This window comes from Emydura macquarii, unplaced genomic scaffold (genome assembly GCF_026122565.2).
Source record: "Emydura macquarii macquarii isolate MOO-44397 ecotype Brisbane River unplaced genomic scaffold, CSIRO-AGI_Emac_v2 contig_2846, whole genome shotgun sequence".
Classification (NCBI taxonomy): domain Eukaryota; kingdom Metazoa; phylum Chordata; order Testudines; family Chelidae; genus Emydura; species Emydura macquarii.
In genome coordinates this window covers 3,505,412-3,518,610 of record NW_027132983.1, presented here as the reverse complement: position 1 = coordinate 3,518,610, position 13,199 = coordinate 3,505,412, and the positions used below count along the sequence as shown (strand labels likewise).

General features: G+C 39.1%; 1 protein-coding gene across 1 annotated transcript in view; it reads right to left on the bottom strand.

The window, feature by feature from the left end:
* Window positions 1-1,174: 1,174 nt before the first annotated feature.
* Window positions 1,175-13,199, bottom strand: part of SHISA5 (shisa family member 5) — a 52,489-nt gene continuing 40,464 nt past the window's right edge. Inside the window, exons 4-6 of the mRNA XM_067568113.1 lie at window positions 10,759-10,874; window positions 7,758-7,976; window positions 1,175-5,096 (exon numbers count right to left, since the gene is read on the bottom strand). Coding sequence (XP_067424214.1) covers window positions 5,017-5,096; window positions 7,758-7,976; window positions 10,759-10,874 — 415 coding nt within the window. The 3' untranslated portion in view covers window positions 1,175-5,016. The remainder of the gene's footprint in view (window positions 5,097-7,757; window positions 7,977-10,758; window positions 10,875-13,199) is intronic.

Sequence of the window (13,199 nt, the reverse complement as noted above, 5' to 3'; positions counted from 1 at the left end):
GTAGAGAACAGAGGAAGTGGTGCTGGAGGAACTGGGGAGCTAAGATTATGGGGAGAAGGAAGTGGACTTAATTATGGTGGTTACAGGAACCTCTGAAGAGAGGGATAGTGATGGGGAATCAGGCCTGGGGAGGGAGGAAAAGAGAAAGGACTTACACGTACACAGACTCCCTCCTGTGGTATAAGGGAGGGGTAGGTTGTGTGGGAGGATGTAGTGGAAGAAGGCAAGAAGTACCTACTGTGTATAATGTATTTGGCCTGCTGAAGCTATCCCCCATGACACCCCTTTATTATGGTTTTTGGTGTCATGCTTATAGCTTATGTTGTTCAAAAACAAGCAAAGAAGTTAGTGGTACAGTCATGGGGAGAGGGTGGTTAATTATAGCACTAATGTGCTACTTTCTTCTGGGTGGGTGGGGTGACAGGGTAATGACACAACTTCCATTTCAAATAAACTGCTTCCCTCTTTCTGTGGGGTGATGGGTTTGGCTAGGGTAGAGCCATGCGCCAAAGCTGGTATTTCTCTGAGTAAGGTTGGTGGGGGATAAGCAAACAGCTATGCCTCTCCACCCCCTCCCCCTTTTTTCTAAGTCATCTGCACTAGGGATTGGAGTTGGTTACCCTTACTCCCTTCATCCTTCACAGGGGGGCAGGAAGTAGGGCAGTGCAGTGACTTGTTTCTCTTAAATGTAAAGTAAAATGTGTTAGTCCCCTTTTTGTTCAAACTTGCTTATGGGTCAATGCCTCAAATGTGAAAGGGTGAGACAGAGCCACCTTAGATCTAGCTTTCACAATAAAAAGTTTGACTTGTAAATAGTGAAATAGGGGATCTTGATATTTTCATAGCTGATGGTGCAATTTCCTTTTAAAGCATTTAACTTGGTTGTATATCAAAAGCTTCTGTCAGAAGCCAAGGTAGATTTTTCCTATTTAATTTTAATGTTAACTCATCAGCATATTGAAATGTCAGTGTCTTTTAGGAGCCAAGGCATCTAAAGTGTTGAGTCATTCTTTGCTATATTTTCACAAGGAAGTGGACGACAAACTAGTTTAAAGATGATATGGGTTTAGACATGAAATAATAGCCAAAGCTCAGTAGCCGTTCAATCAATTAACTGACATGGCTGAGGAAATGGGGATTGCCCACAAACTGAACTGGAAAATTGGACTAATGATTAGAGGGTTTTACAAACACTTGTCTTTTCTCATTTAAAGTTCTTTTGCTCTAAGAGCTCTCTTTTAAAAGAGGTTCAGGCATGATGTTTAGTGAATTAAATACATAAAGTCTGGGCACCTCTTGTGCTTCAACTTGACCAATTTAGCACAAGAGGTGCTTAGGCTTTAATCAATCAGTTTAATGTGTGTTTCAGTCTACACTCTGTCTACATTAGGTTTCCAAATGGGTTGGCTAATGCATTCTAATATGACACCTTTTAATTCTAAGACAGACCATACCTTACACAATCCTTTTAGATCAGGTTTGAACAATATCGTCAAGATAGCATAGAAAAGTTTGTCCTGCCCCTGCCATGCCCATTTTTGTCAAAGACTTCAGTCTGAAGTGCCAGCAACCATGAGCAATATGTTTACCATACAAGATGACTAGAAATACAAATGTTAGAACTACTATCAAACACACTGGACAACATGGAACTAAACAGACATACTTCTAAATGTGACAACTTTCAAATGGATAATATGAAAACAAAATGGACACAATATACTTCAGACATTTGCATTTTTTTTATAAATAGGTGCACAGACTTTGATCCTTCTCATGTGTAACTACAAATACTTAAAAAGCAAGGTTATAATTGAGGAAAAAACAATTATATGGTAAATTAGTATAAACAATATTCTACTGTATTTAATTCACTAAACATTTTCAAAATAAAGGCACTTACAGAATTTATAAAACAACTTTTGAAACATTTAAAGCTTGAATTCCATTTCCCCTCTCTCAACACTATCAGTGTGACTTTTGCAATGCATAAGCTACTTTTGACTGAACGTGTTAATACATAAAATAAGATTTTATGGGCCAATTTCTGCTTTGAATTACACCAATGCCATTAACAGAACTACACAGTTACATGAAAACAGAAAATTGACTGTGTTACATGGTAACAACAGAATTTGGTCCAATGCCTTAACCCGTTAACTACTAATATTCATTACACACTAAGAATTAGAAATTGAGTTAAGTACTTCCATTTTGAAACAGGAAAATGTACAAATCTGCACCCCTTTCCCTTCCTTCACCCTGTCCAGCTCCAGGCATAATTAATTATGCAATTATTCATTACTAACACACTGCTCCCATTAACACATACACAGTGAGGAAAGGATACTACACATGCAATTCTTATCCTGCCCCTAATCAGATGATGATCTCTCCTAGGATAGCATGTCTCTCACCATGCTGAAATTACCCTGAATGTTCATTATACAGTATGTGGTCTATATCATCTCTGCTATGAATCTTCCTTATATGGACCACTGTCTCAGGGCTAGGGGATTGTAAATCACAGAAGCAGGGTATATGCCTACACACAAAGTTCACCTTCAGCCATGCTTTCCTCTTCAACCAGAAAACCTAAGAGGAATATTGATGTCCAAAATTGTACCACACTGATGGGATCACAAATCAATAAGTTCTCATTCTGAGCAGAAGAAAGGACAAAAGTGCTGAGGCCACAGACTTGTAATCATACAGAACCAAACAACTATAGAAAATCCCAGTCCCAACCCTGAGGACCTCAGGTCATCCGTGATGACTAGCTGCCCACCTCTACCCTGTCTCTACCCTGGCAGCTGTCTAATCGGGTTGCTATGCTGATTTTGGTCCACTTTACTATGCTTCTGCACTCCTAGTTGTCCACCCACCCACACAGGAAGAAGCTACAGAGAAAGAATTATTTTCTGAAGTGTTTTCTGGCATAAGACATACAAGATTTCTAGGGAAACATATCACAGCAGAAACTCCTCAGCTGTCTCCCCTCCAGCTTTTCCCACCTGGCTCCAAAAGTGCAGTATTTACAGTGAGGTGCTACCCCATCTCCTAGGTGCAGGGCAGGAAAGAAGAAGAACATGCCCTGTATAGCTCAATTCCCCCTTTATGCAAGTTTCCTGGCCCCATTTCGTGTTAGCACAAGTGCTCTTATTGGTGTTACACAACAGGGAAGGCACAGAGCCTCATGAATCAAAATACTGGATAACTGCTGAAAGTTTGTGAAATTTCCTGAAGGCCACCTCAAACGAAGTTTAAAAACCCAGGCATAGACTGCCTTTTAATTTCTATTCCCACAGTCTGATACACCATGTTGAAGTACAGACAAAGCTGTTTCACTCAGATATTCTGCCCATAGAGGCAAGGTAAATAACACTATCAGTGACAAGGTCACATCTGTACAAACTTGATATATATATATTTAAACCTATCCACGTACAGGACCCCAAAACAAGCAGCTTGTAAATGTCTCTAAACAAATTAAACCAAAATGAGAGCAATGTCATAATATTCCACCAGTTCAGCTGCACTGAAATAGTTCACTGATATTGTTCTATGATGGAGCTAACAGCCTAATTTAAATTTTAGAAGAGCGTTATTTAGGATTTTTAAAAATCAGATTGTGCAGTGTCTAAAATTGCGACTGGACTGGCAAATTCAAGCTCTGAAATTGAAAGCAATGCTGTCACTGGTCACAATTTCAGTACATTAGAAATGTCAACATTTTAACAAGCAGCTTTTATAATAGACTTTTTCCTCCATGCACAACTTTCCCTGAATTCAACTCCTTTGCATCTCTGAACCCAAATCCTGCCATCTTTACTTTGTACAAATTCCCATTACACTCAGTGGAAATTAATAGGACAGCAGGATTTGGTCTCTGCTATACTGCAAGTTGAGATTTTTTTCCTCAGTATTTTTCAAGTCAGAATTTCATTTTACTGTAAAATGAGTTTCTCCTATAAAACTTCCTATCTTAGTGTAAAAACACTCAAGATGTCAAGGGCTTGACCTTGTTGTCTGGCAGATGGGGTACATCTCCCTTTCTCTTAGAATTAGCCACTGCCAATGTGAGTGAGCAGGATTCACCACTGGATTAGACTGCTCTTCTGAAAGTTTGAGAAGCATACGGTTTTCATCCCAGAGACAATGCATGGTTCTGTCAAGGGGGATTCCCCCCCCCCCAAATATCATCAAAACATGCAACAATGAAGCAAAAAAATTCTCATCCCAAAGTCCTCATGCAGTATTCTTGGGCTTTCAGCTTTTGACATGTTTATTTCATTGAATGGTAGAGGGGGTTTTTTGGCCAGGGATAACAGAATTAAATGGAGGAAGTGAGAGGACACCTGTTGACCTGACTTGTTTTGAGCTTTAAAATTGGAAAGGAATACAATGAGTTGATCAAGCACATGCTTGTTGGGCACAAAGCAAATGCAACCAGCATGGAAAAAAGTTATAAGAACATGTTCCACTATCCTTTGCTGAAGACAATTCTATTCCAGCAAAGGAAATTTTCCCTTTTAAAATCACTAAGTTAAGCATAACTTACTTCATCATGTTAACTTGAAAACAGGAATGTCAAATTTTACTAAAATTTTCTGACAATTAAGCTCTTATATTTTAATTACATGCAGATGAATGCTACAGCTTTGGGTACTTGCTATTGCTTAACTGATTTCTGATCACTCTTTTTAAACACCCTTCAAATTATTGTGCAACACACATTGTTCTTGTATCTGAACTAGTCCTTCTTCACCCTTTTCTCACTGGATTTTGAACAAGTTCTCCTATTGCATTTGCTTGAGATAATGAGTGAACTTTCAAGTGATAATTTTCTTGCTGAGCTCAGTGTGTCTTTAAAAGCTACTGATTTAGATTTCTCTCTTTACAGAAAGACAAGAAACTGCTGCATTTTAAGAAAATGTGCTACAGCTGTATGGTGTAAACAGAACACGTTATACTTTTAAAAAAAAGTTATGCATAGAGGCTTAACAGCAAATCCATTCAATATGTGGGCTTCTGAGGATCCATGTAAGCAGGATTGTAGGGGGGTTGATGGACTGGGTATGGCACTCCTGCACCAACTGCAAAAAAACCACAGGTATCATACATTAACGTTCTCATTCTAGATTTAATTTTCAGTGATAGCTCTAATTCTTATAGCATAATTCAAAGATTCAGCTTAGGTTGCATTTTAGTTGTGTTAGAGAATTTACTAGTGATAACTCGAGAAATATTCACACTTAGAGAACTGAGCCTGGAAGCATTTTGGAGCAGACTATGTGTGTGTTCTCTGCAGCATCAAGCACATTGTTGGGACCTAAATAATTGGTCTAGGTCTTCCTCCTCTAGGCTGCAGCAGCTCATTAGGGAGTGGCATTTCAAATACCAGTAAGCAGGTCCAACACTCCATTAGTTAGAGGACAGCAGTGCACATACTTAGAGGATAGGCAAAGGTTCATGTCATGTAGGTAAGTGAAAATAAACCACTGGATCAGAAAATAAGGGACAAAGAAAAATACTCCTCAGCTGATAGAGAAACATGATATTCCGCCTGAAGCGATGTTCTTAGGTAATACTATTAACGTGTTATTTTAAAAAAAATTAAGTAACAAAACCCTACCAACTTTCCATGAGACACAAAAATATCAGCATTTTATGTTAATTTTTTCCCCATACTGGTTTTTCTCAATGCATAACATTTTCAGCAAGTGTATTTGACTTTCTTCAGCAAGACATCTCAAAAATAAGTTTCCCTTGAACAAAAAAAACCCAAACAAACAAACAAAAAGCCTTTTCAGCCTCAAATCAGACCTTTGGTTTGCCTCTACACTCTAATTCAGTCTCATTTGAGTTTATGACTGTTGTAGCGGAGTGCTTTTCAAATTAATTTAAGCTCACATGGGTTTTTTTCCCCTCTCCATTCCCCAGTCAGCAGGAAATTTTTGGGGTGGTGTTATGTAAAGTTACGTCAACATGGACGTTATGTTTTAGCTGAAGGAGTTGAGATTCATAGCCATTCTGATGTCTTCCAGAAACAGCTTCCACCTTAATGGGGTAGTTGCTGAGTAAGCTGTGTTCAGCACTCAGACTCATCCTTGATATTAACAATTTAATTGTTCCAGGGAAACACAGCTGTTATGAGATATAATGATCTGAGAGCAGGACATTATCTTTCAGGTTATCTTGTTTTATTCTCCTCATGCTATGATCATCATATAATTCCTTCTATTAGTTTCCTCAAGTCCCAGCTTGTGCTGAATGTTGCTGCCCATTTTCTATTATGTACAAAGCAGCATAACCATAGCATCTCAGTCTCCACTCCATTGGAAGGACGTGTATTTTACAATCCAGTTCAAGGCTGCCTTCCTTGTTTTCAAGACCTTTTTGGACTCTAATTCTAGTTTCCAACCTTCTCTTTCTCTAATACTCATTGTTCCCTCTGCTTAAGCACTGGCCTCCTCTCTTGACTTCATCACGAATGGTACAGAGGAGTCTGCTTTTTGCTGATTCTGTCATCTGAAACATCTTTTCTGTAGTGCTCTGCCTGATAAATTTTGAGTTCCAGCACAAGTCATCTCTTCTCCCCTTTGTCTATGCTTCCTAATGTTTTTGTCTCTGCTGTTTTTAATTATTTTATTTACTGAGCATGCTGAATTAACAATATTGTACTTTGAAAGAGCTACTAAGTATGCTGGTTTTCCATGCTGCGTAGGATAGGAAAATATATCCATATTAAAAGTGTCTTTGCATCTAGTTGGAAGGTCTACAGATATTTTATAGGGCGTTTTCAGCCTAATTGTAGTTTGCAAGTTCAGCAACCCTCCTCTGCCAGTGACTGACAAGTTTAGTTCTGTCCCCTGAACTACCAGCAAGCTGAAGCTCCATTTGTAAGCCATCTGTGAACCTTCTTTCATAGAAAAATTGTAACTTTCCATTTCTAAGTCATCCCAACAGTGGTAACTGCCAAAAGACGTACATAGTACATTGAGTTATAGCCCTGGTTAACACTACAGAGTTAGGTAGACGCAAGACAGCTTCCATTGACTTAACTATGTACGTTTCTACAGTAAAATTTCACTCCCACCGATGTAACTCACCTGCTAAGCCAATTTAATAACTCCACTTCCATGAGAGGCATTGAGTTAATGTCAGTGTAGTTAGGTCAATGCAGCGTCAGTGTAGACACTGCACTGTTTACATCAACTGTCGATGGCTTTCAGAAGATGTCCCACAATGCCCCACACTGACAGTTCAATCAGTGCAAGCACTCCTAGTGAGGACGCGCACTGTTGACACAAGAAGCAAAGTGTAGACACAAACAAGCGATGTACTTACTGTGGCGGCTGTATGCCCCTGTAAGTTAGGTTGACTTCATTTTATAGTGTGGACATGCTCTTAGAATGGATTCAAATGGTACATTTTTCATTTTATGTTACTTAAAAAAAAATCCCATCTGAAAAAATACATCATCTCTGTGAAGTATTAGTGTTAGTCTAATGGAGGCCAAGCATGTTAAGTAAGAGGGTGCCTGGGCAAACAGTTATTAGTGCTTAGTGCTTATATATATATATATATATATATATATATATATATATATATATATATATAAGCACTATCAGTCTAACACAGATCTGTTACAAATGCATTTGTCTTCCTAGTGACCTTAGTGTTAGAAAGAAGTGTAAGAAAACATTCATTTTTTCTTTTTCAATTGTGCTTTGCCCTCCTTGCGATGGCCTTACCTGCCATTGTCTCATGGTAGGCTGGAGGTCCTGAAGGCTGCGCTGGATAAGGTGGAGGATACTGGGTTGGGTAGGCTGCTGCTGGCATCCCATGTTGTGGCTGAACTGGTACAGGATGATATCCTTGATATGGCACTGCTGAGTAACCAGGTGGTATCCCTGGCTGCTGGGGATATGGCGCATGGACCACTGTGGTGGCAGTTGTAGTAGTCACAACAGCTATAAACATACAAAAGTAAGATGCATTTACTACTGTCACTTTAAGCAGACATCCAACAGAAGTAATGAGGATATGGAATATTCTGAATATTCTTTCAGATTCCCAAAAGGGAAATCACTGTTTGATGTGTCTTTGTAATTCACAGCAGGTAGAAACTCTAGCTCAGAGTTCTCCAAAATATTCAGAGACGTGTACCACCGGTCCTTGCATTTAAGTCCATGTTTAAACTTCCATTGGCCTCCATAGGAGTAGGGCCTTCATATGCCTGGATAATGGTTAATTTACCTTGTCCTTTTACTCCTCAAAGAAAGGAACTTGAAAAAATATTCATTGACTCGTCAGAAACTGACAAAGTGGGTTGCAGCCCACGAAAGCTTATGCCGGCAGAAATTTGTTAGTCTTAAAGGTGCTACAGGACTCTCGTTTTTTCAGAAACTGAGTTAATCTGTGAAGTTAAGTTACTCACAATCCACAGTAAGATGCAGAATACCATCATCTGCCTTTAAGGCAGAGAAGTTAAAGAAGTTAACTAGATGCTTGTTAGGCAGATAGTTTTTAATTCTGTGTTTGAGCATTGTTTTCCATAGGTTCCTATTATATTTCATCAGGCTCTTATTAGATTTTAAGAAATGATAGTGTTTCTTCAATGCATGCTGGCACATAATCCTATGAGATTTGTAAGCAAAGTACATGGATCATGTTTGTTACTAAACCTCCCTTGATGCTTACTGGCATAAGTTAACACTAACACATTTGATCCTTGTTAGACAATTCTGTTACTCAGAATATTAGCTGAACAGCCACTTATTTTCATAGCTTTTGTTACCTGGTATGTTGATTACTCCATTAATTGTCTCCCAATTTCTCTTAAAGAATGGTACTTAATTCTCTACTGTGCCACTTAACATAGGCATTGTAGTTTTACCATGTACTTCATAAACACTGAGGGGTGGGGGGGTGTTAACAGGCCACACACTAAAACATAGCAAGGCATGCAGCCGTACTGGGCAAGGGAGGCCCTGCCCTTCAGCAGGTGTAGGGCATGCTCCAGGTGGAGGGACAGTTAAGAGGGCACTGGTAGCTCCTGGGCAGCAGGGAAGGAGTTACAGGCTGTAGCAGGAGTTGTGGGGAGAGTGACCACAGTAAAGCCACTGTGGAAACAGTGATGCCTACCCCTCTTTTTCCTGAGTTGGGAAACCAATAGAGTACCTGAAGGAGGAGATGTTGTCTCCTGGCAGAACTATGTTGATACTGCAAAGACTGTGACCACACTCCAAACAGAGGAGCCACAGTCTGGTAGGAAGTGAACATGGGGGACTGTAACTTTGGGTGGAACAAAGGGTGATCCAGACACTGCAGCATCCCTTTACAGCCCTGGATCGGGACTCAGTAGAGTGGGAGGGTCTGGGTCCCCGTCTTCTGCTCCCCTTACCCATTGTCATGACAGAATCTTAAAGGTGATAAGAAGGGATGCACAGGAGGGAGAGGCCTACTATATAGGACCTGACAGAGCCCTCTCTAGAATGATCAGAGGAAAGAGAACTGTGGAGTCACTGCCTGACCACTAGGCCAGGTTGCTATAGGACTGGCCCATTACACACATTCCTCTTTATAGCCAACAGTTAAATGGTTTGTTTTTTAATTTGATTAACTACAACAATTTTGTTTCCCTCCCTCTCTGCTCCAGAATCATGGATACTGCTCATGATCTCTATAAGCATGGGATATGGTTCACACTACCTGTTTTTAGTCCACTTTATCCTTATATTTAGCAAAGATTCAAGTTTTTGGTAAGCAGCACTGTAGCTGGACTGGAATCAGGTAACAGTTAAAAGATTTTAAAGTTATCTTACTAATGTAGTCAAAACTAAATATAAAATACATTTCTAAATTAAAATGTTCCTTTGTCTAATTGGTCAACAATAGAATACTAGCGCTTTGACATATGTTTAAGTCACTATAGGTCCAAGCGTGGTTTTCTTTCCCCCCAATATATAAAATAGCTATATTTAAAATTGCACAGATTTTTCTATATAAATACAGATGACATTACAAACATTCTTTTGACTTCATGTCATTCTAGTTTGCAAAGGTTTAGATTCTAGAAAATTATTGAAATAATTCACATTTCAAACTGGACTCTAGTGGTATGTCTAGAGTAGAAAACTAGGAGTTAAGACTTATAAAGTAGTACAGTATGCTTTGTATCATTGTAGTCAACACAACACAGCTTGCCCATTTACAAAGATTTCCTGTTTTAATTGACATAATATGGCTAGCTCAGGAAATGGTTTAGATATTCTGTTCCTCAGTGATAATCCAGAAGGCTGGATCACCAAGATTCTTGTTTTAATGTAGCATGATATGGAGAAGAAAAAGGTTCACATTCTCTGAGTATTTGTTTCATCTCCTAGCACTAATGACCTTTCAGTAATTGCAACCACAGTTATCGTGGCACTGTTTGGACCATTGTATATTTCCCATGGTCCCTCTCTTTTGAAGACTGCCATAGGGAGGAATTTTTAAAGGAATCAATTATTCCAACTTTTGCTCATTAACACAAAATAATCATGTGAAAAAAGAGAAGAGAACTATGTCCAGAAAATATTTAGAGATTCCTATAACTACATCAGAGTTTGAAGTGCCTAAAAATTCTTACCTTTGGTATTCTGCAGGATGCTGGTGGGCTGTTGTGCTAGTTTGACAATGATGCTACTTACTAAAAACAAAAACTTCACTGAAAAGAGATAAAGTTAACAAAATGTAAACAAAGATACTCACGCCTTTGCCTCCGACACATTTTATATAAGCAGCAGCAAGAACAGGTGAAGCACAGAATGATAGTGACAACGAACACCACGAAGATGGTGACCCCTATAGCAACAAAGGTCCCAAAACTGAAAAAGAAAACAAGAGATACTTGAAAGTCACACCGGTTTTCTGTGCAGCTTCATTACCAGACACCTACAGTAACATTCTTCAGCAGCTACGCAAAAATGTTTAAGAGTTCTGTGTGTCATTCCAGTTCTATTTTAATACAATTTATTGTTCATTACCACATATTTGAACAGTAAACAGATGTTTAGGGGCCCAGTCCTGAGTGAACTCTTATCTACTGAAAAAACAGCAAGCAGGAAGCTGCTTAGCATCTTCCAGGAAGCATTACATTTTTTGCATGATTGAGCCCTAACATAGCTAGTTTAATCTTTTCTATCATGATGTTGTTGTGTGTGTATATGTATTTTCAAGACTACAGATATAAAGCTTCAAACTCATTTTAATCACATTTTAAGTTCTCTTAACTGATCTTATTGAGGTAGGTATACCAAAAACAACAAAAATCAAGTTTGCATTTTTGGACAGTGGTTCTCAACCTTTCAGAAGCCCAAGACCACTTTTCTCATTAATACAATTATGGAACCCCCATTAAACATGGAATGCCTGAATCAATTAGAATCCAGGGGTTCTCTGTTTTTGCCAAGCGTTCTCCTGCTCCAGAGTCTTCAGACTTCTTGGTGATTGCGGACAATGGTCTTAGAACCAGTCTTTTGCAGGACTTGCCAGATCTGGATTTTGTGCAGTTTGGATGCAACCAGAAGTGTTTACACTATCGGATGACTGTCTAGTAATTTGCATTAGAGGAGATAGTCTTAGTGCAGTTTCTGAGAGACAGGAACACTCATCACAGATAGCATCCTTGTTGGCAGTCTCAGTACAGGCAAGCCAAGGATTGCATTGGCATTAATTTTCATTTATTTTATTTTATCCCCCGCCCCTCCGGTAGTTCCAAACCAGGGAGACTGTACATGGTGTTAGGGGCTCAACTTTTTTTTAAGTACCCTTGATTACTTAAGCTTTCAGTCTAGAGAGTTAGATTCTTAGTGGAAGTCTTCCATTTTCTGCAGACCCTGTTCAGATTGCTATGCCAGTTCCTATAGCTTTTCTGAAAGACTGTTTAGAAGCCCAACTTATAGCTGACTTCCTAGGTCTTCTTTACTGATACATAAATCACAATGCTTGGGTTGTTCAACAAAGGCCTTTATGCTTTAATTACAAGTTGCTCAAGTGTATGCATTTAGCTGATCTGCTGTTCTTTTCTGTTTGAAATCTAGGGAAGCGCTTCTTCCATTCAGGCCATTTTGTGGGTTTAGACTGAAAATACTGTGGACAGTTAATTCATTTTGAACTAGCATAAATAATAAATATAAATGCCAGAGTTAAGTTCTGACACAATGTCATCTAACAATGGTAAAAAAAATAGCAACAGGAAATTACTTTCTTTTAAACAATGAACTTAATAAGGAACGTGGGATGACGTTTAGAATTATTCAGTCTCTGCTTCACTGCTGCGCTTCTGCCTAAAGGATTTCCTAGCCTTTTTCCTGTTTTGTTTGCTATCACAGTTTCAAATCAAATGTATGCATACCTACCACCTAGAACCATTTTCACATTGGCAACTGAATAGCTGTCAGATGGAAATTAGTTTTCACTACTGACAACCCGAGCAATTGGAATGGCTGACCTTAACTTGAGAGACTCTTTGCTCCTATTACCAATTCCTGAGGTCTCCTGTCTCAATTTTCCAGTGGCCTAATAGGCTGGCAGCCAATAGACACTAGTGAAATTAGAAGCAAAAGGCTCTGTATGTTATTTATTAAGTGAATAGGCAGTGCAAATTAAGACTGGCCACACAGTCCCATTACAAGGTAATTTAAGTACATACTAAAAGGAACAATGGGGAAAGAAGTCAAGTGCACAGAAGATTCATAAGAACAATAATTCTGATTGTGCACAGGCAGAAAGTCACAAATCTCATCACGAAGAGATAAGTATTTCACATGTGGTCTTGCTACATGTTTTATGGGTTTTTTAGAAACTAATCTATTTTAAAATAAAAACATTTATTTTACAGATTGACTTCATGGAGGAAATTGCATCCTGCTGTCTCGTTGTCCTCTTTGCTTATATACCTACCTGTTACCTACCACCCCACTCTGCAAACCTATATGGGGTGTCATTGAACAATTTCAACCCATGCTCAATAGGGACCACATTGTGAAAAAAATCTTTCCTGAACTCCCTCCACTGGCCTTTGAACACTGCCCCAATCTTGCCACCCTCATCATCAGAAGCAAGCTCCCCACAGGCCAGGGCCCACCAAATCAAAGTGACTTAAGACCCTGCCAGAACAACAGATGCAAAACCTGCAGACATCTCTCCAC